At 42.6% G+C, this 27,063-nt stretch overlaps 1 protein-coding gene across 1 annotated transcript; it reads right to left on the bottom strand.

Annotated features, from left to right (window-relative positions):
• Positions 1-2,496: 2,496 nt before the first annotated feature.
• Positions 2,497-23,762, bottom strand: zgc:154142 (tolloid-like protein 2). Its single transcript, XM_015965469.3, has 11 exons — positions 23,500-23,762; positions 16,322-16,452; positions 15,555-15,648; positions 15,097-15,237; positions 14,795-14,892; positions 10,256-10,382; positions 9,690-9,941; positions 7,387-7,596; positions 4,861-5,001; positions 3,189-3,434; positions 2,497-3,070 (listed from the first exon to the last, which is right to left on the bottom strand). Exons 1-11 carry the CDS (start codon positions 23,648-23,650, stop codon positions 2,844-2,846), a joined length of 1,818 nt encoding a protein of 605 aa, XP_015820955.1. The 5' UTR covers positions 23,651-23,762; the 3' UTR covers positions 2,497-2,843.
• Between the last annotated feature and the right edge of the window lie 3,301 nt (positions 23,763-27,063).

Here is a 27,063-nt window from a genome sequence, read left to right as displayed (position 1 = left end):
CAATCAATCAATCAACCAATCAATCAATCAATCAATCAACCAATCAATCAATCAATCAATCAATCAATCAATCAATCAATCAATCAATCAATCAATCAATCAATCAATCAATCAATCAATCAGCCTTTATTTATAAAGCACCTTACAGGCATGAGCATGCCACCAAGGTGCTGTACAACAGAAGAATAAAACATAGCGCCACAGACAAAATTAAAACCACAAATAAGAATTACAAAATATAAAACATTAGCAATTGCTAACCCACAGAATTAAAAGCCAGATCGTAAAAGTAGGTTTTCAGCCTCATTTTAAAAACTGCTACCGATGGAGAGCCCCTAATGGTTAGCCATTGCCTCTCTCTTTTGCAAGCTGGCAGGTCCCTTTTAAAATTTCTTTAGGAAATTTCTAGTTTGTTAATGTCATCTTTTAATTTTCTTAAGTTATGGCATTTCTAATTTCAGTATCGATAATATTACATTTGCTGTCAGTAAGAATGAACTATAACTCATCAATTTTATTTTCCATCCGTCCATTTTCTAAACCCACTTTGTCCATGCAGGGTCGCGGGGGTGGGGGGGGGTGGGGGGGTGGGGGGGTGGTGGTGGTGGTGGTGGTGGTGGTGGTGGGGGTGGGGGGGTGGGGGGGGGCTGGTGCCTATCTCCAGCGGTCAACGGGCAATTAGGCAGGGTACACCCTGGACAGAGAGCCAGTCCATCGCAGTAATTTTATTTTCAACATTTACAAAAAAAAAAGCATGCTGGGAAATCTGTTCATCTAATCAGTTTCATCATAAACGTCATCACCGACAAACCAACTGATAAAGATAATAAGCCTTAGTTTAGCGCTAATGTTCGGAGTACAACCAAGAAAAGAAAAGGCTGAGGTAGCCATTAATCCTCTGATGATGTGGTTACAGGCTACTCTGTATGTGTATGTGTATGTCAATCACTTGCTGTGTGTGTTTGCTTTTTGATCGGCGCATTGTTTTATAGCTTTTCTGGTGAAATCATTGACATATAAAGAAGAAGGACAAACCCCGCCCATTGCTTTGTGGGGGGGCAGGTTTGAAGCCCAATGGAAGGTTTCCACCACCGCCATTTTGGTCATGTCACATGCCTCGTCATGCCTAGATGGGTTGAAATATGATGTGTTGTTGGGCAGGGGCGGCGTTAGGCCCGGCTACTTGGGCTGAAGCCCCGGATGTTTCATGAAAAGCCCCGGATCTAAATTGCGGAAGTAACATGCAGTACCAAAGTCCAACAGAGAGGGAGCAGCTGGCAGTAGTTTGTATACAGCCTGCCTGAGCCTCCACCACTGAAGAAGAAGCCCTTCAGCAGCCGGCTTCTTCTGCAGTCTGCCTGAAACACATGAGTGAAGATGGACATAAGGACGTTTTTTAGACAAAAAGTACCACGACAGAACCCCAGCTTTGATGAGACTGGTGCTGACTCAGGTTTGTGAGTCTTATTTGAAAATATTTGTTGTGCTGCTGGTTTACCTAAAGTTAGCTTACTATCAGGTAAAGTTGATGGAGAAAGAAAGGAAATATTTACTATCATCTCACACTAAACACTAACAGGAACAATACTCTGCCCTGAATATGCTTAATATGTAGCTTCAGATTAAAAATTATGTGGTACAAGACATATATGATGTTGACTAGTGCGTGTCACGTGTGTGTGTGCGCGCACGCGTGTGTGTTAAGCCCCAGATCTTCTTCAGTCCTAAATCCGCCCCTGTTGTTGAGACTGGCTGGCTGACTGGCATGTAGCTAATCTCTTGCTGATCTCCGACCTAGGCGGAAACTGACCTCACGTAAGTGGCCAGGGTGACGGATCCGATCGCAGCGGTCTGAGGTTCTGATTGTATTTTAACAGCCCATAATATTGCCAGCATGACTACAGGTCCTTCTTAGCTTCTTGGGTTAGATAGGTTAGCTGGTAGCTTGTATTGGCTGGGCATGACAAGACATGTGACACAGCAAAAATAGCGGTGGTGGGAACCTCCCTTTTTCTCTCAACAAAAGTATCATTCGAGCCTATGGACATAATTTTTCCATAGTACATAATTCATTGTTTCCCACAAACAGGCCAGTCTGCAAGAGATGTTTGTGACTTTTCCTTTAGAACTAGTCTTTTACAGATGTTGCATAGCAGAACGTTTTCCCATTTAAACGTTTTTCAAAGATCTGCATATCTAAAAGTCGTGGTCAGATTTTTTTTTTGTCATATGACTCATAGTTCACCTCTGTTTGAACCTCTGCGGGGAAAAAAGATCTGATCAGCAGCATCCATAAAACTCAGTTTCAGGAATTGATTTGTCAGCAGCCACCTGGGGCTCATCTGCGACGACCGGGGCGGGGCGAGGTGAAGCAGTCTTTACGTCGTTCTCAGCAAAACAAATCCCTTTGATCATTAGCACATTGGAAGGGTCAATAAAACATTTAGTAAAAAATGTAGAAAAGCACATTTTTTTAAGTAAAACATTGTCATTCAATTCAAAATGGAACACATACTTTACTAGATATATGTTCTTAAATTTTATCATCACTAAGAAAATGCTGCAGCAAAAGGAGATAAATTTGGAGCACAACATAAAATTAGCATGACTGAACATTACATAAAAGTATAGCTTTCCCTTTTAAATGTCACTAATACAATTTGAAGTCAGGCTCTATATATCTAACTATTGGACAAACCCCAAAAAGCCTTTAGTTAAGGGCGACCAAGGCACAAAACCTGTATGCATTTATTTATTTACCATGAACAATGCCATGACATACATAAAAAGGTTTAGCAGAACTGAGTGGAAGCATGTTTTATGAGTTTATGCCATTAAAGCACTTAAAAATCTCCATAGTTTTGGTCTGACACTGATGCTCTACCCAGCGGGATGCCATCCCGGGGATTTGGCTCAACAGGAGGCTCAGTGGGAGCAGGAAGACTGGGATTTGTATTCCAATAGGCTCTGAAGCCTTTGGCCTCAGTAAACAGGTCTGTATGAAAACGAATCAGCAGCTTGTTGCCTTTTGTCTGGATGCTATCGGGCAGCTTCTTCCCACAAAACGGACCTAGAAGCAAAAAAGAACTCAAAATGAATGAAAATTAAATGCAGCTGTTCTACTTCGGTATAAACATAAATATAAAACCTCTGGAAATTGGCCATTCTCAGGTTATAATCATGCTTACCATGCTTTTGCATCAGTGTATTAGTCGAACCATTGATGTCATACAGCTTTATATTATCGTAACACTTCAGTGTTAGGAAATCTTTGGCTTCCAGGTCAAAATGGGTGAACGTCACAGTGATTTTTTTCCCAAGAGGCAAAGCGATGTTCCACATGCACTCGGTATTGGACTTGTAGTTCATTGGCCAGTTTTGGGACTTAATGACTCCAGTTTCCTCTTTGGAGGAAAAACCGCAGCCCTGGATTTCTGAAACAGGAAACAGGAAATGAGAGGAGGAAAGCACAGGATACATCATGTGACAAAGGAAAACAAGTGGTAAAAAAACAGTCAAAAGAGTTAACAGACAATCTATAATTACTCTCGAGTAATTTCATTGATCATTTTCAAATGTAAATTGGGTATTTAGTCGGGATGCCTCCTGGACGCTTCCCCGGTGAGGTTTTCCGGGCACGCCCAACCGAGAGGAGACCTAAAAGAAGACCCAGGACACGGTGGAGGGACTGTCTCTCAGGCAGCCTGGAACTGCCTCGGGATTCCTCCGGAGGAACTGGCCCTAGTGGCTTGGGAGAGGGATGTCTGGGCCTTTCTGCTTAGGTTGCTGTTCCTGCGACCTTCAGATAAGCGGATGAAGATGGATGGGTAGATGTAGATTTTATGCTACCCTACCGTAATGATTATAGGTAGGGTAGCTCATCACCTCCAGTGAGTGAATGACTGCATTGTAAAGCACCATGGGGAGTCGTAGAACCCTAGAAGATGCTATATAATCACAAGCCATTCTTATATACATATGTGTGTATGTGTGTGTGTGTGTGTGTGTGTGTGTGTGTGTGTGTGTGTGTGTGCGCGCACGCACACATTCACTGCTTAGCCCACAGTCACCACCTGGATTTAACTAAGCAAATAGGTAGGCGCCTTCTATTGGATAATTACATCCGTCCGTCGAGACGGAGAATGCTAGTTTGTGATTGGTCAGGACGCCGCTGTCGTCTACACCGCCGCCATTGCGCCCTCAAAAACATAAAGAGAGCCGAGGATAACTAGCGGCAGACACGGAGAAGCATGAAGAATATCTCGTGAAAAAACTCTAAAATATGAACGTTTAATTCCCCCGTGACTGGAGGAGTGAAAAGATGCGCAGCAAGCGTTTTATTTGTGGAAGGAAATGACAGGAAACGTGGGTTTAGAGGTGGCGAGCGCATGAAGAGGTGGAGGAGGATGAGAGACAAATTTGTCCGTGTTAAAAAGTCTCTTATATACAAAAAAAAAACACAATATAAACACACTATCTTGGACCGGATACATGACAGGATACCACAGAACAGCGCTACGCCCTCTGCTGTCCTGGCGGGGAATTGCTTTGCAACACTCTCCAGGAGATGAAGAACTATGAGGGCAAAATGTCAGACCGTGCGTACATGTGTCTCTCCCTTTTGGAGCTGATGGAGAAGCATGACTCAGGCTTTAGGGACTTCTATCACTAGAAGGGCTTCACGTCTATTCCTGACCTGATGATCATGACGATAAAAGATGCAGGTGTTTTATCTCAATTTATCTTTGTACTCTGACCCAAAGTCTGACAACAACATGTATGAATATATGAAGGAGTCATTTTTTGTTAGAAAATGAGCTGCTGATGTGCTGAGTATGCATTTGCAACACTTGTCCATACCTGAAATATCCTCAGGATACACAGCCTCCCAGTTGGCAGAGAATCCTTTGTCAGTGAGGCGATCGTCAGACTGGAAGGTGACAGACATTGTGTTGGTGGCACTGACCAACAGTGGAGGAAGGATGTGGCCACAGTGTGTACCTGAGAAAGAAGGATAAGATCAGGTGCAGAAGATAGAAGATAATGAAGAAGCAGAGTCAGTGACTCGAAGCTGCATAGATAAGAATAAAAACAGTTAGCAGTGTAGCAGGGAGGAGGTTTAGTGTGATTACAGATACAACATTAGCAAGATCTCTAAATAAAACTATTTTGTTATTGTTATCATCAACAGTTCCTTTGCAAGTTTACAATAAATGTCTGATGATGTAATTAAAGTATAAAATGCCAAACATTTGCCCTTAGGGCTGGGGCTCATTGATTTGGGCTTCTGCTGACAAATTTCTATTAAAACTGCGTTTAACTGCTGTTAAAATAGTATTTTCTTTCTTGATTTATAATGATTTTGCTTTTCCAGGATCAGACTTAAATGTTTCAGAGGGGCTTGCTGGGTAACAAAACTCGGGCTATGTAGGATGGCCCTCGCCGAGGGGTGGGGGGTGGGGGTGGGGGGTTCCGGGCTTCACTGGTCCACTGCAGTCAAAGACCTGCGAGGTTGCCGCTGTGGAAGGGAGTGTTGCCGAATTTCAATACCATGTCTCTCCCTTTAGCAGGAGGTCAGAGATCTGCGTTCCAGCCTCTCAGAGGCAGCCAAGTAAGGTGGGTGCCCGGCGTCTCCCGTCTCCCACCCGGGAACAGTTGCTAGACACGGGCAGCCAGCTGCAACCAGTTAAAGGTTCCCAGCACAGCTGCCCGGCTCCCATGCAAGCCTGTAGTCCTGGTTGCTTGTGAAACTCTCTGAGGGAGACCACAGAAACACCATTGAGTTGATGTGTGCTTCACTTTGAGTCGCTCAACTGTGTTTTTCTGGCTCAAAGCACCCCAAAATCTCTGTTAGCGTCAGGTTTGCTCGGGTAGTTTGAAGCTACACCTTCTGCACTCTAACTGCTCAGTCTTGCCTTTTTATTTTATTTCTTACATCTAATTTAATGTGTGTATTTAAAGCGGCAATCCTTAATTTGGGAAAACTAGCTGAAAACGTTTTTTTTTCATGACTCTTAAAATCTGCTGTTTTATAGTAGAACCTAGACCGTCATTTGCAGAAGGAAAATAATTTTGCTTTACACTTTGGTTGCGGCACACTCCACTGGAACCTTCGCAAGCCCGGCCAGGTTTGTTGTCGACCAGTCACAGCACGTCTATTTAGAAAAACGACGTATTGTTTTACGTTATTTATGCTTTATGTAGTTCTTCTGTGATGTAATGGCGAACTGCCCCGTTGATGCGCAGATGTGCCTGTTTCATGAAGTACAAGTCCGCTGGAGGAAAAAGTAACCTCAGACAACATTTGGAGTCTTACTTCCTGATATTTAGACATCTTGGACAACAGCAACTCTACCACTGACTCTGTTTGCTTCAAAACACTGATGTTTCATCTCCACAAATAAAATAAGCCTGTCGGAACTTCTGCCGTGTGATGGTGTGGCTACTGCTAAAGGTTAGCTTCTGCTAGTCAAGATGTTCTGTGCTGTTTCCTGGATGCTAAACCAGCAACAGGCTTCTCTGTCATTAGCCAAGATGGGTGAGCCCATGAATGTCAAGAAGAGTCAGTGTGACGTAGATCCGTCGGGCTTTTGAAATCCTAGAGTTTCGTCTATTTTCTATCAAAAGCTAATGCAGCAGATAGGTGTAGGAGACTATTTTCATGTTCAGCCTGCATAAAAACTCAGAGAGACCGATTATAATCATAAATAATAATTAAAAATGTTTTTTTTTCAGTGAACCACAACTTTAGTAAATATTTTTTTCCATTTTATACATTTTATTTTTGTCAATAATCAGCAATAATCATTAAAAATAGTTTTTTTGTGAGCCACGCCTTTAAAAATACATAATCCATGAAAGAATGATTTTCCATGATCAGAAGAAACAATCGTCAGAATTTTTATTATCGAAAATAGGGAATATTATGTAATTCAGTCTTTAGTGAATGATGAATGATGATGTTAATGTGCCTTTTGATTTCTTTTCTAGAAGTTTTGTTTTTAAACGAATCCATTTCAGCCTTTTTGCTGCACATTCACGTGCACTCTCAGCTAAAACAATCCCACCACCTTGCTGCAACAGCTGTGAGAGTCTGCATGTCTCTCCACTGCAGCTCATAAACCAAATGATGAGACATCCTTTCTACATTTTCTCTGTGCAAAACAACAGAGAGATCATATTCAACACTTTTGAGGAACAAATATTCCTATTTTAGCTCACCCCCCAGAAACAGAAAAGATGGAAGATGCACCAAACACGCCCTGGATGCATTTTAGTCAACTGCATGTTTTACAGGTAAAGCATTTCTAAAATGTAAAATTCACAAATATGACTCCAACAATCAAAAGAATCCCAACAACAACCAAACATGAAGTCACGGCTCACCGAGGATACTGTAGTCATCTGAGATGACCAGCTTGTCCTCTTTGCACTGTCCGGTCTCTCCCGCAACGGCCATGTCAGTGATCTGCAGCTTCACCAGTAATCCTTTAGACACGGATATCTTCCAGGAATGGCTGGAATGAGCAGGATATGCATTTGGGAAACCCAATGACTGGATAACTCCTTTCCGCCCTTGTAGAATGACAACACTCCCTGTAATAAAAAAAAACAGCTCTTCCTCAGCCTCCTCATTATGTGAACGGATGTTAGCTAAATAAAAACAGGATCAAAAGCTTGTTATTTTCTCTTTGACTCTGATTCCCATTTAAACAGATTAGCGTCTGCAGATGACGGGGACCAGCTTGTTTTAATGCATACACAGATTCATTAGAAAATGCTCTAATTGGCCCCTGGAGGAAATACTCAGACACAACGATAAGCACAGGAAGCTCAGGAGAGATCACCACCACTCCTGTGCATTCATCCTCAGCCGTCACATGATTCAGTCTGTGTTTGTGTTAGGGAAACTACTCATGGAGCAACATGGGGGGTTGTATGTTACAGCCACGAAGGTCACGCTCTAATCAGAGAACTCTGAAGAACCTGCTGCAGATAACTCTATAAACAGCCTTAGTTTAAAGAAATGTAGTTTCAGTCTGACCAGAAAGACGAGTTAACAGATTCTATAATTTTTCATGTTGACATTACCTCATAAACCTTTAAGCTGCTTAATATGTGATTATTTACATATAATGATGCCATTATTTGCAGCAGAAATAAACAATAAGCAACACTTTGGGCCACAGTCTAATTTCCCTGTAAGATGATTCCTGTAATATGGAAGACAACAAGTTTAAACATGTTTGAAAAATAACACTGGAGTTGTTCTAGATATACGTATCTATAGCGTAGCTATAGGCCTGTAGTTCATCAAAATGGCCGGAGGTTGATTTCTTCATAAAGGTCAGGCCAGTCTGGCACCGAGGTGTTGATGTGACCTTGAACAGGAACCTTAACTTATCCACAAGACACCAAGGTGCCTGTGAAGACACAAGACTCCTAATCAAACCCGTTTCATCCTTTCTGGCTCATCAAATTACTTTCTACCTTTACAGGTTGTTAGAATCATATTCCGTGGTACCTAGAGTTTTAATAATGTTGAATGCTCTACAGCGACGAATGATGGGTTAACATGAATGTTTATTTCTATAATGATTTATTTCAGATCTTAAATTACACCACATTAGTATATTTGTTGAATTTAATCATGTTAATCTATCAGTATATTCACATATTACTATTACCACACTATTATTAAGGGTTAATATGTTCACTTCACATAAATGTTTGACACGTTACTTCACATTAGGTGAAATAACCTCTAAGTGTTTAAAGGGGTGGTGTCTGAGGTCTTTTGATAACGCCCACTTTAGCTTGTCAAATTCTGATTTGCCCAAATTGATAAACACTAATTAATAAAAGAGTTCATTTTCCGAACAGTTTAGTTCTAGCGAGCTGCCCGGTTTGGCCGACTGGGTAAGTCAAGAATAAAGAACCATCCTCCTTTTTGACCTCACATGTGAGCCCAGGGCTTCCGTGCTGAAAGGCAACAGCGCTAATCACTGCGCGTGCGCGCGCGCGCGCGCACACACACACGCACGCACGCACGCACGCACACACACACACACACACACGTGGATGAATTTATGTGAGATTTCCAGTACGATACAACCTGTCTACAAAAGTCAGAGTAGTGCAGAATGTGTCGGTCTCACCTCTAATTTCCACCTGATTCCCTGTCAGTTACAGATCTAAACGCGCTCATCTTACATGCACCTACACCTACACTGCCAGTTCATCAGATTTATCATAAAGATTTCTTTTAAATGAATAAAGCGTTATTTAAATTCTTGCACCTGATTGTTAGATGACTTAGAAGCAATTTTAAAAAAGAGATTTGAGGTCATTTGCAGAATATCAATTGGTAAACAACATTATTACATTTAATGCAGGCTTGTGTGTTCCCTGAATCGTAATAACGCACAAAGAAGCTGTGTCGGAACGGTTTAAACCCTGTTGAGCTGAAACCTGGTGGGACAGATTGCAGCAGCTGAGTAAACTCTCTGAGTGTGCATCACAACTCCTTCTGGAACCAGAAACTCACGGTCTTCCTGATCCTAGGCTTAATACCCCCCCCCCCCCCCCAAAAAAAAAAAAAAACACTTCCAAAATTAAATTCTTTATTCCTCTTAAGTGAACAGGGGGATATAAAAGAAGAGTTTGCCAGATTAAACATGATGACTCACCAGGAGTGGTGGAAGGTGTTGGGGTGTGTGTGGTGGGTCGGGGGGTGACTGTGGTGGTGGTTGTTGTTGTGACTGTGGTGGTTGTTGTTGTTGTTGTTGTTGTTGTGGGGATAACAACAGGAGGAAGGCTGGACTTCGTGTAAGTCGCCTTGAATCCTTTTGAATTCAAACGGTTGTCGGATTTGAAGCGGACAACCATCGTGTTCCCAAAGGACTCCACCGGCTTTGGCATCTTTCCTCCACAAAATGTACCTGTGAAATAAAAACCATACACTTAGTTTGGGCACCTACTGACATGGCTACAATGAAAAAGTCCACGCGTACATATAAACCCATCAAGTTTAAAATAGCTGTTCATTCAGAGCTTCTGAAGCTTTTAATTAAGCTCATCTTTTATTCATGGCACCCCATGGTTATTAATTTAAAGCAAAGTCTTTTCTGAGGTTGTACCTTTGACTCTTCACTCGAACGGCTAACTTCTACACAAAACAGGGACTTGTGCGCAATATGGAAATGCGTATTGTCATGCAAATTAGCCATTTAGTTTTCTTTTGTAGCTTACTCACCTGTCAAAGAAGAGCCAGGTTTGTCGCCGTCGTAAACCTGAACAAAGTCTCCACAGACCTCAGGGACGAGGTCAAAAGCGGTAAAGGTCAGTCGGACCCTCTCGCCTTCAGGCACCATGATTCTCCACTGATTCAACAAGTAAACAGACACATAAATGCACATCTCTTGATCCGTGCTCATAATTTCTGTTGATTTGAGACATTAACATGCTGCAGAAAATGCTGCAGAATCCACAAATTATCAGATGAATAACTGATGGACCGAACAGCTATCAGCATCAAGCTTTTCTTTTTTTTCTGGTCTCATGGCAACAACATGAGTTGCATTTCGACACACCATAACTCATGCATATTCCATCAGATTGTGCGTCTGCTCGGACAGACGGTGAGCCGTCTCACCAAAGCACGGCAGCATGAGGCGATGATGACTCGTCCAAACCCGGACTTTGATTTACTTTATTTAGACACATTAATCACTGATCAACAACCTCAAACCATTAAGGTGTTTATCGCTGAAGTCCAAAAAGAATGTACCTCTTTATTGTGTGGAGAAAACAGAGACACTTGCTTAGCTTAGATGCTTATCTGGTTTAAGACACTTCACTTATCCAGTGAAAGGAAATGCTGTTAAATTTGCACACTCAATAAAAGTAAACACTACATTTGATCAGATTTTTTATATTTAAATGCAATAAATTAAAGTAGAAAGTAGTTTGGCAGATTAAACAGGCTTTTATTTGGCAATTATCACTAAATACACTGTCAGACATGAAATGTTGGATTTACTCAATCAAGTTATGCCAACTGGTTCCATGTGAAGAGAAATATTAATTTACTGTTACATAACAACATATAACAAAGTGTAATACTCTTTACATTTAAAGTTTAGTGGAACCAGTTGACATAACTTCCATCCATCCATCCATCCATTTTCATCCGCTTATCCGGAGTCGGGTCGCGGGGGGCAGTAGCCTAAGGCGAGAGGCCCAGGCTTCCCTCTCCCCAGCCACTTGGGCTAGCTCTTCCGGGGGAATCCCAAGGTGTTCCCTGGCCAGGTGAGAGACATAGTCCCTCCACCGTGTCCTGGGTCTACCTTTAGGTCTCCTCCCGGTTGGACGTGCCCGGAAAACCTCACCAGGGAGGCATCCAGGAGGCATCCTGACCAGGTGCCTGAGCCACCTCGACTGGCTCCTCTCAATGTGGAGGAGCAGCAAATCTACTCTGAACCCCTCCCCGATGACTGAGCTTCTCACCCTATCTCTAAGGGAGAGCCCAGCCACTCTGCAGAGAAAACTCATTTTGGCCGCTTATATCCGCGATCTCGTTCTTTCTGTCACTACCCAAAGCTCATGAGGTGAGGGTAGGAACGTAGTTCGACTGGTAAATCGAGAGCTTCGCCTTCTGACTCAGCCCTCTCTTCACCACGACAGACCGGTACAACGCCCGCATCACTGCAGATGCAGCACCTATCCGCCTATCGATCTCACTCCAGATTTCCCTCACTCGTGAACAAGACCCCGAGATACTTAAACTCCTCCGCTTGGGGCAGGACCTCATCCCTGACCCGGAGAAGGCATTCTACCCTTTTCCTAATCAAGACCATGGTCTCAGATTTAGATTTGACAAAACTTGATTAAGTAAATCTAACATTTCATATCTTAGAGTGTACGTATAGAAAACAATGACAAAATGCAGCCATTAAACTGCCTCTTAAGTTAAATAATGCAATGTTTGAGCATTTTGACTTTAAGTGAATTTTGCAGTTCTGAAGTTTCAGGTAACCTGAACAAACTTTTAAAAATAGTTTTCTGTAAAACAAAACTGAGCAGATTTTTAAAAAAATATAATCACTAACGGTGCAGGTTTAAACTGTGAAACTTTAGGTTTTCCTCTTATTGTTTTGCTGTATTTATTTTCTTAAATTGAATAAATTGCATGTTTTTTTCTTATTGATCTACATTAAGCTATTCCAAGATGTGGCCAGGGGAGGTATTTGTGTCCCTCTGTGTGATTTTTTTTTTAGACCTCTAATTGCATTTCTACAATGATACTTTCTAACGTTAAACTCACATTTTTACTAAAATTCCTGTTGTGGACCTATTTTGAGGAGTAAAATTTAATTTAAAAAATACACGCATATCATTATTTTTAAATCACATTTTTGAGGGTGTGCAAGGACTAATAAATGGACTATTTTGGCCCCTGTCTTCCTGCCTCACACTCAAACAGCTGGGTTTTATATGTAAAGACCCACCAAAGACTTATGGTTGAGTAAATCAGCCCAAGTTGTGTGAGCTTCTATTATTATAGAATAAAAAAAAGTAAAAATAAGTCTGCAAATAAAAAAAACACAAAGTGTCCACGCATGGATCTAAGGCCCTGTCCACACGTAGCCGGGGATCTGCCAAAACGTAGATATTTTTCTATGTTTTGGCCTGTCATCCACACAAAAACTGAGTTTTTTCACACAAAAACGGATCTTTTTAAAAACTCTGGCCAAAGTGAAGATCTGCGTTTTCTCCGTTTTGGGTGTCTGCGTGTGGACAGACAAAACTGGAGTTTTAAGGTCCACAACGTCACTTTCCGTGACAAAAAATGCTGACATCACGTGTGCGACCTGTGTTTACACTAGCCGACAGCATGGATGCCCTCAGAGCTGCACTCGCTTTATCAATCGTCCAAGCGCTTTTTGCTTGTTTGTTTTTGCAAGCGGAATTACTGCTCCTTGCGGAAGACCACAGACGAAGGACGAGGTTAAGAATGGGGGAAGTACTGCCGCCTACAGGTCTGGCATGTCCTTAACAACGTATTTATCTGGGTACGTGTGGACAGAGTTTTTTTTTAAACGAGGTGGTGTGGATGCAAGTTTTTGGAGGGGCGGATATTCGTTTTTAAAAAAACCCGGCTACGTGTGGACTAGGCCTAAGTTAATGGTGTCCAGTCCTACTATCCTGTATTTTTAAGAAGTTTTCCTACTCCATCACACCTGTTACGGCTACCAGCATGGCCAGTGAGATTCAGGAGCCAGGATCATCCAGCCCCCGTGATCAGCCTGACACCGCCCCTCCTCCTGCTCTCTTCCAGGCTGCTGAGGAGCACAGCTGATCTGAATCCTTCTGATGACCCACACCTGGGATAAAAAGGCTGTGCCTTCAGCAGTCTGGGGGCAGCAGTGCAGAGGTTCGGCTGTCCTCCAGGCCTCATTTTGTTTTCAGCACCTTCGAGTTGAAGAGTTTTAACTTAAATAGTTTTAACTCTGAGTGATCCCAATGGGTCTTTGTTTGTTAAGGTTAACGTGGTTTGTTGCTATTTTATTGACTCCGGTTTTAAACACCTTCTGTTCGGTAAAACTTTTAATAAGTTTTAACCAGGTGTTTTTATAGTTGGTAATTGGTTTAATGTTAACCTTTTTGGGGAGGCAGCAGTGCAGGGGTTCTTCTGTCCTCCAGGCCTCATTTTGGTTTTAACCCTTCGTTTTGATGAGTTTTAACTTTGATAGTTGTAACTCTGAGAGATCCAAATGGGTCTTCGTTTGTTAAGGTTAATGTGGTTTGATGCAATTTTATTGACTCCGATTTTAAACCCCTTCTGTTTGGAAAAACTTTGACATTAAGTTTTTACCAGGTGTATTCAGTCAGTAGATTGTTTCAGACTTTTATCAACTTCGGGATTTTAAAAACACCTTCTGTTCAGTAAAGCTTTTAATATAAGTGTTAACCAGGTGTTTTTATAGTTGGTAATTGGTGTAATGTTAACCTTTTTGATAGTTTTTGTTTGTTTTGCGTTATCTTTCTAATGCTCGCCATCTGTTTGCTCATTTTTAGAACCTTCTACAACAATTAAAACCATTTTAACTCCACTGTCACATTTCTTATGTTACCCCCTCCTTCACATTTTAACATCTCCTGTCGGGGACGTAACAACACCTGACTCAAAGTACACATGTACTCAAGTTCTCCTGAAGTCTTTAAGTCACTAAGATGTTGTTTTATGGAATTACTGATGGTGAAAATGGATTTTGCCTTTCAAAGACCTCTCAGATATTTTTTTTACAAAAACTTCAAAGCATCCAATACGACTTGCTTTTAGCACCCCCTAGTGTCTGTTTAGTAGAACTAAATCCTATCTCCTCGCCTAAACTAACAGCTGAAATGTGTCTCCAGCCTTCATTAGTGTCTACAGAAGTGATTCTTCACTAAATTAAACAAGTCGGCTGTGTTAAGGATCTAAACACACGCATGAGACATGCTTGAAGCAGACTGCAGCACCAGGTATGCCAGCTCATTTCTTTCTAAGCCTAGCAGCCCAGACCAACAACTCTGAAGATGCAAATGCAGTATCCTGGCCACAGAGGGTGGTGTGGATCTATGTGACTTTTCATTAACTCTGCAAGGGACATTTTAGCACATACTTAAGAAAAGGATTTGAAAGTATGAAAAAGTTGCAAAGAATCCCTAAGACATAAACTTAAAACAATATGTAGTGATCTATTCCCAGTCCTACAAATATAAACATCTGTCTGATAAATGTGGATGTTACCTGGTAAAGCGCTCCATTCGGATAATTCTGATCTGGAAAGCCCGGAGTCATCAGATCCCCCTGATCACCTTGGAGAAACCCGCCGGCTCCGGTTATTTCTGGCAACAGCGATGAAGAATACTTGAGCTGCGCAACAACTGGAGGACAACTTCAAACCAGCTCCTTTGTTCTTTATTCCTTTTTTCACTCACCCAGTTTTTTACTCTACAACGCTTACTGTGTTTACTCTGACATTGCGCTGCAAAAATTCAACATCACATGAGGAAACAGGATTTTCTTCCCATCTGAAGTTGGACGCTTACCCGATGCGAGCTCTGGAGACACGGCTTTATAATGAACCTTAAATCCTTGGTCTGTTTTCCTGTCGTTTGTGTCAAAGTAGAACATCAGGTGGTTTGAAACCGTTACAACAGGCCTGGGTTTGGTGTAGCCGCAGTATTTACCTGCAGATATAACGAAATAGTGATGCAAAATGAACTAGAGACCACTTTTTCCCTCTTAAATCAGATTTTCTTTTGCTTGTCAGACCCTTTTGCACATTTTTGTCTCATTTTGTCAAAGGTTTCAAATGTTCAAAAGCAACTGTCAAAATACAAAAATAGAGTTTTTTAGTCAAATAGTTATTTATATGAATTTTTCAGTTTTTTTTAAGATGTCATTTTGTTCTCTGAATTGTAATCCAACCTCTCATTAACGTTGTCTCTACTAAGGAACGGTGCACTGCATGATGTCAGCCTTTCAAACAAAGGAAAACTGTTACCAATAGTTCCCAATGTGTCTCTCAGTGTGATGAAATCAGCCGTGCAGAGCTGAGTGTCCTCCAAAGCAAACTCCTCAAACCACAGATGAATCACCTGCAGCAGAAACATGCAGAGCTGCTTCATTATTCCTTTTTCACACATCAAAGTCAGTCAGTGAGACTGTTAGCTGACAGAATCTGCGAGAGCGAGTGCACAGTGACATGTGTGTGCTAGATAACACATGTCCGTGCATTTATAGTTTCTGTTTATGTGTGAAATGAAAGAAAAAAGCAGCTGCTGGGCGAGGCATGCAGGGCTGCAGCCGCGCTGGCAGGAAAAGGAAGGATCAATGATTTTATTTTCTCCTGTGGGCCTGCAGAGAAGAGCCGAGGAAAACGAAGCAGACAAGGCAGCCATCTGTCCGCCGTGCTACCGCTGTATCCGTCCCAGCTGTCCTCTACTGCTGGGCTTCACATTAAACAGTTTCCATAACAGTAACTTGACAAACGCTAATGATCAGAAACCTGGCTCAAAGTGGCTCTGAAACAAACACGGGTGAACTGTTTGGAGCAGAACACTCCTGGAACGTAGGGATATGGTGTCAAATGTGATTTAAAAAAGTAAATATTTGTGCTTATTAGACTAGAACCCTTGTTTTCTTGGATAAAATCACTTGTATGTATCTGTTGAAAGAGATGATTAATTATTTGTAGAGATTTTTACTGTCATAAACGAAGACCACAACAGCGTTGACATTTTGAAGAGCAGCTGTGATGATTTTGACCACCTTGTTCGGGTCCACGGTGATGCTCCATGTGCAGCTCTTGCCATTGTCGTAACTGTTGGGGTAGTTCCAGCTGGTGAAGGTGCCTGAGTTTTCAGTCATCTCCTTAGAACCACCACACCCCGACAGAGGCCCTGGAAATTAACGACAAATGAAGTTCATAACATTAATCTTACTGAAGCATCTTTTCTTCTCCTTTTTCCTCTTTGCGTTCGTACACGACAAGAGCAACCAACTGGAAAGTGTCATGTCCAGCGAAGCCGCTTGCCTTTGCCCGTGTGCTCCACGAGATACATCTTACTTCTCGGCTGGACACATTCCCCGGACAGGTACTGGGTTTATTTTACTTAGGCCCTGTCCACACGTAGCCAGGGATCTGCCAAAACGTAGATATTTTCTACGTTTTGGCCTGTCATCCACACGAAAATTGAGTTTTTTCACACGAAAACGGATCTTTTTAAAAACTCCGGCCAAAGTGAAGATCTGCGTTTTCTCTGTTTTGGGTGTCTGCGTGTGGACAGACAAAACCGGAGTTTTAAGGTCCGCAACGTCACTTTCCGCGACAAAAAAAATGCTGACATCACGTGTGCGACCTGTGTTTACACTAGCCGACAGCATGGATGCCCTCAGAGCTGCACTCGCTTTATCAATTGTCCAAGCGCTTTTTGCTTGTTTGTTTTTGCAAGCGGAGTTAAGGTTGGTTTATGCTTGACGCGTCCGCGAGGTCCGCACGGCTCCACGCGGAAAAGTTGCGTCATTTTGCGTCATTTTAATAATCACGCCCCTCCACCGCGCCTCCGCACGGCCCAGAATTTCCGCAACGCGCACCTCGGAAAATTTCTAACCACGCGGACGGTCGGACGCGGAAAAACATGGTGGACCGGCAAGAACTAGTATGGCAGAGGTTGGTAAATACAGACATTTGTATGATTCAGCTCTCAAAGATCACCGTGATCAACATGTTGTTAATACTTCTTGGAGAGAAATAGCTCGCACTGTCGGAAAAGACGAGGACGCTGTGAAAAATGCTGGAATGCCATGTTGTAAACAGTCATTTTTACTTCTACTATGGTGTAGTGTTGGATGCATGCCGTAGAGCTCCATGCTGCCCTCTACAGTTTGGGAGAATATTGGCTCACCGCAGAGACGAGCCGCACGAACCATAAACGCTGCGAGTTGTGAAGCGTGTTCCATCCGCGAGCCGCATCACCAAGCGGAGAGTAAACGCGTCAAGCATAAACCAAGCTTTACTGCTCCTTGCGGAAGACCACAGACGAAGGACGAGGTTAAGAACGGGGGAAGTACTGCCGCCTACAAGTCTGGCATGTCCTTAACAACGTATTTATCCGGGTACGTGTGGACAGAGTTTTTTTTAAACAAGGTGGTGTGGATGCAAGTTTTTGGAGGGGCGGATATTCGTTTTTAAAAAAACCCGGCTACGTGTGGACTAGGCCTTAATTCGAGACAGACCGACCATGCTGCCTGATGGGACTCAGAGCCTGGTCTCCCGTGCTCTTCTATGCTGCTTACGGAAATCAGAGCGCTACTTTGTTAGTTGGCCGTTAGCTAACTGCTAAGGCTTTATGTTCCAGCCCCTGTGCCGCCTAAATCGAATGACCTAATGGGCCAACACAGCGCAGTCCAGTTTCGCTGCTTCAACCCAGTTCTTACTCGGCTCCCAGTAGAATTGGGATACTGGACCAACATTAGAGGGAGTGGAGCCTGACCTAGCTTCACAGCTTGTGCTAAAGCTAGTTGGTCAGCGTGTTGTTCCCACCACTAATCATGGCTTGTATGACGCAGCTCATTCACTGTACCCAGTGTTTTCTTCTGCTTTGCGCTGCTAACAGGACTGCTGAAGCATATGACTTGAATCTGTGCTCTGCTGTTTCGTCTGCACTGCCCAGACCTCTGCAGCTGACACTGGTTCAGTCATCTTGGATGAGCTGTGTGATCCACATTATTGCAGTGCTCTCGAGAGCACGGAAATCTGCAGAGCTCTCCACCATTGCAGGTATAGCTGGTCCGAGTTCTGTTCAGAACCAGCACTCGGACGCTGTCTCCATTCTTCAAGCTCGACATCGGGTGGGCTCTATGCAGCAAATGTGTGTGATCATGACTGTGTTTATGAATGTTATTTGAAATAAATCATTCCCTGAGAACACATTCCTGTGACAGTCTCCGGCTGCAGATGGTTCGGACGATCCTTCTGCTATCCTCTCACACATGTTTTCCCACACCAAGCACAGTCTTGACCCACTCCGAGTATGAAGCAAACTCACAAGCGAAAATGCTAGCGGAACACCTGCTCATGCTGGGTTTCTCCATAAACTGGGAGAGAAACGCTATGATCCTCTTTCAGCTGATCACGTTAAAGTTGGACTCCAAGGTCATGAGCGCTCGCTCGTCACAGTCCAGAGTCATGAATCCGCCGGCACCGCGCTCACAACCCTGTTTGTCATGAGACTGTTGGGCATGATGGCGGCGAGCCATGTGGGTTTACTACACATGAGATGCATTGAACACTGATTCAGACATCTCAAGATAGACCCACTGTGCCACAAACGTCGTGCTGGTTGCTCCTCCTTCATTAAGACAGGATCTCCAGCACTGGGAGAACCCAGTCACCCTGAGGTATGGAGTCCTGTTAAGAGCGCATTCTACACGAGCAGTTTCATCTTCTGTGGCTTTGCGAGCTGGAATGTTCGTATCAGACATCTGCATGGCTGCATCGCGGTCCTTGTCATCTTCCTTTGTGTGTTTCTATTTGAAAGCCGTATCTACCGGCCTTGCTGCCAGTGTGGTGCTAGCTCACAGTTCAGTCTGAGCTCACCTGCTGAATATGTTCTGCATAGTTCCACTATGCATTTTTCACCCTCCGTTATCCCTCGTGTTCACAAACATCTGCTGTGACCAGGTGATTGTCATCTGTAACGTGATGAAGGAGCTATTCCTCAAGGTTATTTAACCTCTTTCCACAGTTGCCTCTGACACAGCGCCCGAGTGCATGAGACAGCCTCAAGGTCATGCATTTGCTTCTAAACTGTTTACTTTCCAGCAAAAGAAGAAAGAAGATTAAAAGATTATTTTCTTTTATTAAATCAAAGAACTATATCTTTAATAAAGCTAATCAAAAATAACTGTTAGTCAATAATACAATGTGTTATCTAATCCCTACATTAAAAAGTTCCAGTCTTCTGATTAAATAACCCAGTGGTCCGTAAGATTGACCCCATACTCGATATGGGATCTTAACGTCTCACGGTCCTTACACATCTATCCCTAATGGGTTATTTTCATCACAATGACAGAATATCCTTATGCTGATTGATTGTCATTATTCTCCCATGCTGCTTAATCATGTTTTACGCCTGCTGGCAGCTATCTGTGAGACTTTCAATAGGTGGAAGCTAAGGATCGGTTCTGAACCAATGTGGCGTGGACTACATCAGGCTCCGCCTTTTATCCATTAGGCGTAGCTTAAAAGGCAGAGCTATACGACATAAAACGTTGGTTACATATTGTAACCCCGGTTTCTGTGAGCATAGCATAGCCTTTTAAGTTACATAGCCCCACTGGTTCTGGGGGGACTCTTCAAGCCTTATGGAGAAGAATTATGGTTCTTAGTCCTCTTATAGGACAAGGACCTGTCTCTTAGGTGGGCGTACACAAAAATATCTTTGTGATAGGCTGGACATACCCAAGAGGTGTAGCTTAAAAGGCTATGCAGTACTCATAGAATCTGCGGGTTACAATCAAGCCCCCACAATGCGGCTCTAAAATTGGTGCCAACCCGGAAGTACCAAAATTGCAGTTCCACCCTCATCCACTGGGGGCTGGTGTCAGAAGCGAGCAAATCCTCATTGACTCCCATGTTAAAAATACCAATTTCACACCAGAAATAAACATGTTTACAGCCTGGTACCAAAACATGTTTTTGGTTTAAATCATCTAATTTACACTCATGACAACTCTGAGGGAGGTGAATATTTTTCTCACTCTTCTGTTTAAGTGTGTTAAAAGCCTAAAATTCTGTATAATTAATGAGCATCAGACCCACGTGATCACAGAGCTAGCTCCGTGGAAAGGCCTCAGTAGAGCCTCGGTCTGGCTTGGAAACTGCTCCGGGATTTTGAGTCTCTGTGTGTGTGTGTATTCTTTTTTGGATATTTTTTGTGCAATTGTTGGACAAAATGACTTGCTGTGGCATTAATTGCACTAATAGAGCGTCCAAGGAGTCTCCACTTCATTTTTTTCGGTAAGTAAAATTATATTTATGTATTTTAGGTCACTGCCGAGCTGAGCTTAGATTTTAACATGTACTGTTTAACCATGAAATTTAAATGTAAAAGGGTAAAACCCAGTGCATTTAACACAATGCTGCACTTTAGAAAATGGGTTGAAATATAACATGTTGGTGGAGCTGGGTTCCCACTATCGGCTTGTGGAGCTCTCGGGAGACCAATGTTTTCTACCCGGAATGCCGGCTGTTTCTCCCCGCAGCCCGGTCCATCTCTGTCTGATCGCGGCTTCTGTGTGCGGCGGCGGGCTGACGGCTGGTTCTCCCAGCAGCTCGGCGCATTTCTGTCTGATCGCGGCTTCTGTGTGCTGCGGCGGGCTGATGGCTTGTGGAGCTCTGGGATGGAAACCTTTCCACCCGGTTCTCCCCAGCGGCAGCTCTGCGCAGCGGCGCTTGTCTGCTGTGCAGCTGCCGGCTTGTGGAGGTCTCGGAGACCTCTGTGTTCCACCCGGTTTTACCCAGTGGTCAGCCCGGCGTATCTCTGACTCAGAAGCTCTGGTGTTGTGCACAGTTAACACCGGTTGTAGCTAGGTTGCTACCTCCATTAGCTTAGCTCCCACCTCCGCATTAGCTTTGGGTTAGCTTCAGGTTAGCTTGTAGCTAGTTCGACTGGGTGTCATCAGTTGATCCCAGCCTTACAGCCCCACCCTCAGCTCCTCCTCTCTTCCCTTTTATGGAATTGTCTGGGCTTGACGGAACCTGTGACACGGTCAAAATGGCGGTGGTGGCCACCTCCCATTTTAGCACAAAAACTTGTTGTTGGAGGCTATGGAAACCCATTGTCCATATATTAATGTCGATGGTTACAATATGTAACCAACGTTTTTGAGCCTGTTTGTCCTGGATGCGATGCACCTATAGTGCCTCCTGGAGGGCAACAGGTCCGCCACACTCACGAACGTAGTTTTGAGGTGGGGCAGGGGGATATGTCGAGGACGTGCTTGTGGAAAGAAGGGGACGATGAGACAGTGTGAGCGTCCTGTCACAGTGTCCTGATTGATCATGCGCCCTGGGTACCTTGGCCAAGGGTATGTCCCTTTGGCTGACTGGTTAGCGCGCATGACTCTCACCCGTGAGTCTGGGGATCGAATCCCGCCCGGACCGTCGTCTCTTCACCTTGCCACACAAGTACTGCTGTCCCCCTGAATGGGATTTGAAGCCCAAATCTTCAAATCAAATCAATAATAACACTGAACTAACCTGTTGGTAGATTATCTTGTCCACATGTTTTGTTTCATGGTTGCTCCATCATTATTTACATACCTACACATTTTTTTATTAAAGATAAGGCCCTAAAAAAGAGCACTTACTTACCTTCAGGCCCAAATAAGTGTGGTACATAAAGCCAAATGTTTCCCTTTTAAATTATTTGTTGTATTTTTTTGATTGTGCAGTATCACACACTCCAGCTGCTGACAGAGTGTCAGATCTTACAATACTGTGTTAGATTCAAGATTACGCTCATTTCAGGATTTTATTATAATGGTTTTAACGCCATTATGTTTTCTATATCAAATCATCTCAAATTCCTTCAATCAATAGCAGACCTTTATATCACAAAGTCAAAAACAAGAGATTCTATTTTTGAAACATTTTCTGTGTTTTAAAAAAGAACCAAAAATAGAATTAGAAATCAGACGCAGCAAGAACGTACCAAAGATGTTTAAAAAAACAAGAGATTATTGGAAAATAAAAGGTTTGTGATGAAGCTGATTCCAGGTCAGATATTGCCGTCAATGATCCACGATTTCTGATTTAAAGTAGATTTCTGGCCATAGCCATCATTGGGATTGTTGTCAGATGCAAAAACGTGACTGTATTTTGTTTTTCTTCAGGCTCTTCCCGTTACACACCGGCAGTGAGAAAATCTCACCTCATGGGGGTTTGGCTAGAGGCACAAAATGATCCAAACAAGGGTTCCTCTTTCTTACATTTATTGATTATTTTCTGCATTCATTTTATGTGATAAATATAATTTCTTTTTCCTGAGGACAGGACAAAGGGAGAATATCTGCTGTTTGTCCTCACAGATACCACGTTTCTCCAAAATCAGATGAATTATTGAGCAACTGGATCCACTTTGAGCGATAAGCTTACTGAGATGCTGATTTGTTGTTTCACTTAAAACAACCCAGGAGGGGGTGACGGATAATGTCTCCCATGACATCTAAATCATTAAAACGTCTAATGGAATTCAGACTTAAAGAAATCAAAACCAGCTGAGAAGCTTTGGTTAACAAGCTGCCGTCCTCTGCAGCAGCAGCCCCCTGAAAGCTGCATTTATTAACAAAACTTATCTTTAGTCTGATGATAACTCTGAACAAGACCATACATGCACCTTTCATGTGCTTTGCGTGGAACTGACTGTACTTTAAACTCAAGTTTACTTCATGCAGATAGTTCATGTTGATCAGGTTATTCTTCCCAATTCTAACAACCTTTTTGTGTTTAATAGCTTCAGTAAATGAGATGTAAAAGAAGAAATTCTGGCAACAAATGGAAGAAAAACTTAAAATTTGGCATAGTTTTCGACACAGTTTGATAAACTCGTGATTGGAGTTGATCATGTTCAGAAAACCTCTCACCACTTTTTTCTTTACCTCGTTGCTCCCATAAAATGCTGATTTAAAACACTTTATTGCAAAATATGGCGATCATTTACTTATTGTGACCTATAGTTGGTGAAAAGTTGGTAAATTAGCTTAAATGTAAACAATCACTTCCCAGAAAAAACAAAAGCACATATGTGTGTCAGTGGAATGGAGGCTTCATAATGTTTGTCTGAGGTGTTAAAGTGTGCAATATCAGCACCTCACTGCAGCTCCTTACAGGAATACCGTGAGATCCAAACACAGTGCATGTCATTATTCCAGACACTTACCTTCCTTGTGGGAGGAAGAGTCATCCTTGTCGGTAAAGTAAATGGCCACAAGGCCGATGCAGACACAGGTCAATGCCACGAAAAGAAACAGCAGCCATTTTTCCAGGGTGCTGAACCCGCCGGACCCACGTTGACTCTTCAGCTCACCCATTTACCTCAAAGTAGCCGAGTCACATCAGACGGAGACGTCCTTTTCTGCTCAACGCCACCACGAGGAGAACCATTCACAAACTTTGACCACGCAGATGAACCTTGAGCTTGATCCGCTGTGGTATAGCCGTGTCCCAGGTTTGAAGTGAGATGATAAGATTAAGACAGACCAAACCTCTTTTCATTGCCATTGAGATAACTATCCTCTGAACTGTGAGAACAGGATAAATAGTCAACAGACACTTGACTTTCACTTATTTGAGACATTTTATTCTGACTTAGACCTGCGGTTAGGTGTTCCCTGCTCCTCATGGAGACAGACAGTAGCTCCATGAGACTGTGATCAGGATGAAGCAGCTTTCGAAAATAGATTGATTCAGTAATAGTTGTCTTTAAAGGTTGAATATGGAACAATGTAATAAAAAGCATATATTTTAATTTTAAAAAATGCATATTTATTGTGACGGGCACAACACTGGGTTTATGTTTACATCTACCAGCCAACAGAGGGCACCGTTGCGGGTTCCCAAATAGGACCAGCCTTGTGGAAAATGGCGGACTCTGCAAGTCAAGCAGCTGCTTCTGTGTCCAGAAGATGTTCTAATGTTATATACTCTTGTAAAATAAACATATTAGTAGAAATGAGTCCTTACCCGTTGCGATTCGTCACTGGACATGAGGCTGGCTGGTCATTTCTCATATCGGCAGTGAACCTGGTATACGATGGAAAACTTGTTCTGTTGTTGTAACTATACAACCTCCACACACCAGATGTTGCTTTGGTGTTTTTGTTCTATATTAAAGCAGCAATCCATGAGTTTTCCCCCTTTAAAGATTTATGTAATAAGATTTCTTAGAATTTTCAGTACAGAGATTTAATGTAGGTGATATATCATTTTTTCTTTATTTGGTAAGCCCATTCCATCTCGCAGATCTTAATGCAAACTGAATCGAGAGCCTCTCAGCATTAACCAATCCAATGTATTCTTACAGCCCGTGATGCTTTGCACGAAAGATGTGACATCAGCATTGGTGTAGGATACAATGCATGCCCTTCTCGACACATCCTACTTTTATGGTCTTTTAGAGATGAAAAACGTGTAAGCACTAGCTGTTACAGCTCAAACGGGACACCGTTCCACTCATTCTGCCTACTGAGCCAAAGGGGTGGGAGTACAGTACACATACAGTAGCATCTTAGGTACTTAGCTACAGCGAGGCAATAAACAATCTTAAAAGCTCCAAGGCTTATCAGTGCCTGTATAGCAACAAGGAGGTATGCTGACTAGATGCCCGAGCCACCTCAACTGGCTCCTCTCGATGTGGAGGACCTCATCCCTGACCCGGAGAAGGCATTCTACTCTTTTCGGATTCACACAATCTTATTTACTTAAAAGGAGATGTAAAGCTGAGTCGGAGCCTTAAATTCCTCGTCACCTATTCAGTTTCTACATCACACTGCAGGGTGGCACTTGTTACATTATGACGATTCAGAAAATTGTACGCATGAAATCATCTAGTGAGACTACCCGGCTTCTCTTCTCTGAAGATGCGAGGGTTCCTCTCTGAGTTTTTCACAACAAAATGAAACGAACACACAAATGAAGTATATGGTGATTTTTCAGCCACATTCCTCTGGGTTCCTCATCTCTGGGGAGGCGGTGAACGCTGCACCGACGCTGGCAGCTGCACTCTCTTGTACTCTGAGGTACGTGTTAAACATCGCTCTTGTAGCCACTAATTTAATTTTCTCTGCTTGTTAGTACAACCGCGAACGGTGCAACATCTTCCCGAGCCACGCAAGTACCATTTTAAGGGGCAAATAATTTTTTTAATCCTCTTCAAATATTCAGTTGAACCCCTACTAGCAAAAAAAACCCACCATGTAACCCAATGAGTATGCGCTAGTTCTGGTATCTCACCAGATGTTGCTTACATAATCGTTTCTCCATAAGTAACATGAAAAAATAAGGTGGACTTAGACATCGGCTTGCATAGAAATGTCATCACTGAGCATTTGCAGAAGGTCCTAGACTGATTCCAAGTTGTGGACATTTCTTTTGAACAAGTAATTGTTAAAAAAAATGAAAGGCAGACATTGCTTTTTAACTACACTTTAAAATAATTATTGAAAAAATGAACTCATGGAGCAGGCCACTGGCCTCTTTGACCACCACCAGCAGGCAAGGAGGGTGAAGTGTCTTGCCCATGAACTATCAAATCCCCTTCAGTTGCAGGGCGGGCACTTAAAGTATCTTTCCGGAGTTTTCCCCTTTCAGAAATTATGTATGATTTATTAAAAATCCTTAAAAGTGATTATCTTATGATGTAATGTGAAATAATGTAAGCAATACGTCTTTATTTTTTTCTAAACACGCCCCCTGCCCCGCAGAGCTCCGTGCAATAGGAAACTGAGCGCCGACCAAAACTAACCAATAGTGTTAAACTACCGTTCACGTGCTTCAAATTTGAGGAATACCTTGGCAAATGCAGAGTTGATGAACTTTTCACAGACAAGTAAGTCTCTAAAATATAAATATATGAGAACACAACATGACATGAGAAAAATACTCGTAAAACAACGTGTTTAAGCTCTGTTTGCCGGCTACAGAAGCACATTTATAAACAAGAAACATGAAGTCGCCATCTTAAAAAAACGGAAGGAGTGTGATATGCTTGTCAGCCACTAGATGGTGTCATCGGATAAGAGAAATACTCCGGAAAGTAGCTTTAACACCTCTGCCACCAAAACGCCCCAAACTTTGAGAGAGTGCTCGCTGCAGAACTACAAAGGCTGAGCTGCACCATAAGGTGGAGCTGCACCAGAGTCAGCCCCGCCCACTCACGCAAACAGCCTAACCCACTGACTTCTTCTGTTTATTTATTTTTTATCGCAAACTAACCTGACCCACATGAATTACGGCTGTTACTAGTTTACAAATGTTAATGCTATGTTCTATGCTCCAATTAAGCAAGATAAATATAACTTGCTACATGACAAAGCCTGAATATATCCCGAAATGAAAAGGTTTCTTTCAGTAATATCTGCCCACAGCTGCTCCAACAAAAGTGGGCTACTCGGCTACAACAGCATCAGAACAATTATAGTGGTAAGATTGTCAAACTTAAGTTTGGCTTTCACCTCTGCTGATGCTGGTTCGACTCTCGGTGGGGTCGGCAGCTATCTATTTAGCCAGCTGAAACATTTAATTTGTTTATATTTTAGTTGTAATGTTTATTTTCTGCAAAATATTTATGTCTCTAAAAGTTCTTTGAATTTGGTCGTTCCTAAACAGCATTTTAGTTGAAACTCTGCTCACAAATGGACTCACACTGGCTAAATAAACAACAACAAAAAAACACATTAGTCATTATATTTTAAATGGTATACTAATAAATGGTTAAAACATAGTA

This window comes from Nothobranchius furzeri, chromosome 4 (genome assembly GCF_043380555.1).
Source record: "Nothobranchius furzeri strain GRZ-AD chromosome 4, NfurGRZ-RIMD1, whole genome shotgun sequence".
In the NCBI taxonomy this organism is placed as follows: domain Eukaryota; kingdom Metazoa; phylum Chordata; class Actinopteri; order Cyprinodontiformes; family Nothobranchiidae; genus Nothobranchius; species Nothobranchius furzeri.
Note: the sequence above shows the minus strand (reverse complement) of the source record. Positions and strands in the feature narration are given on the sequence as shown.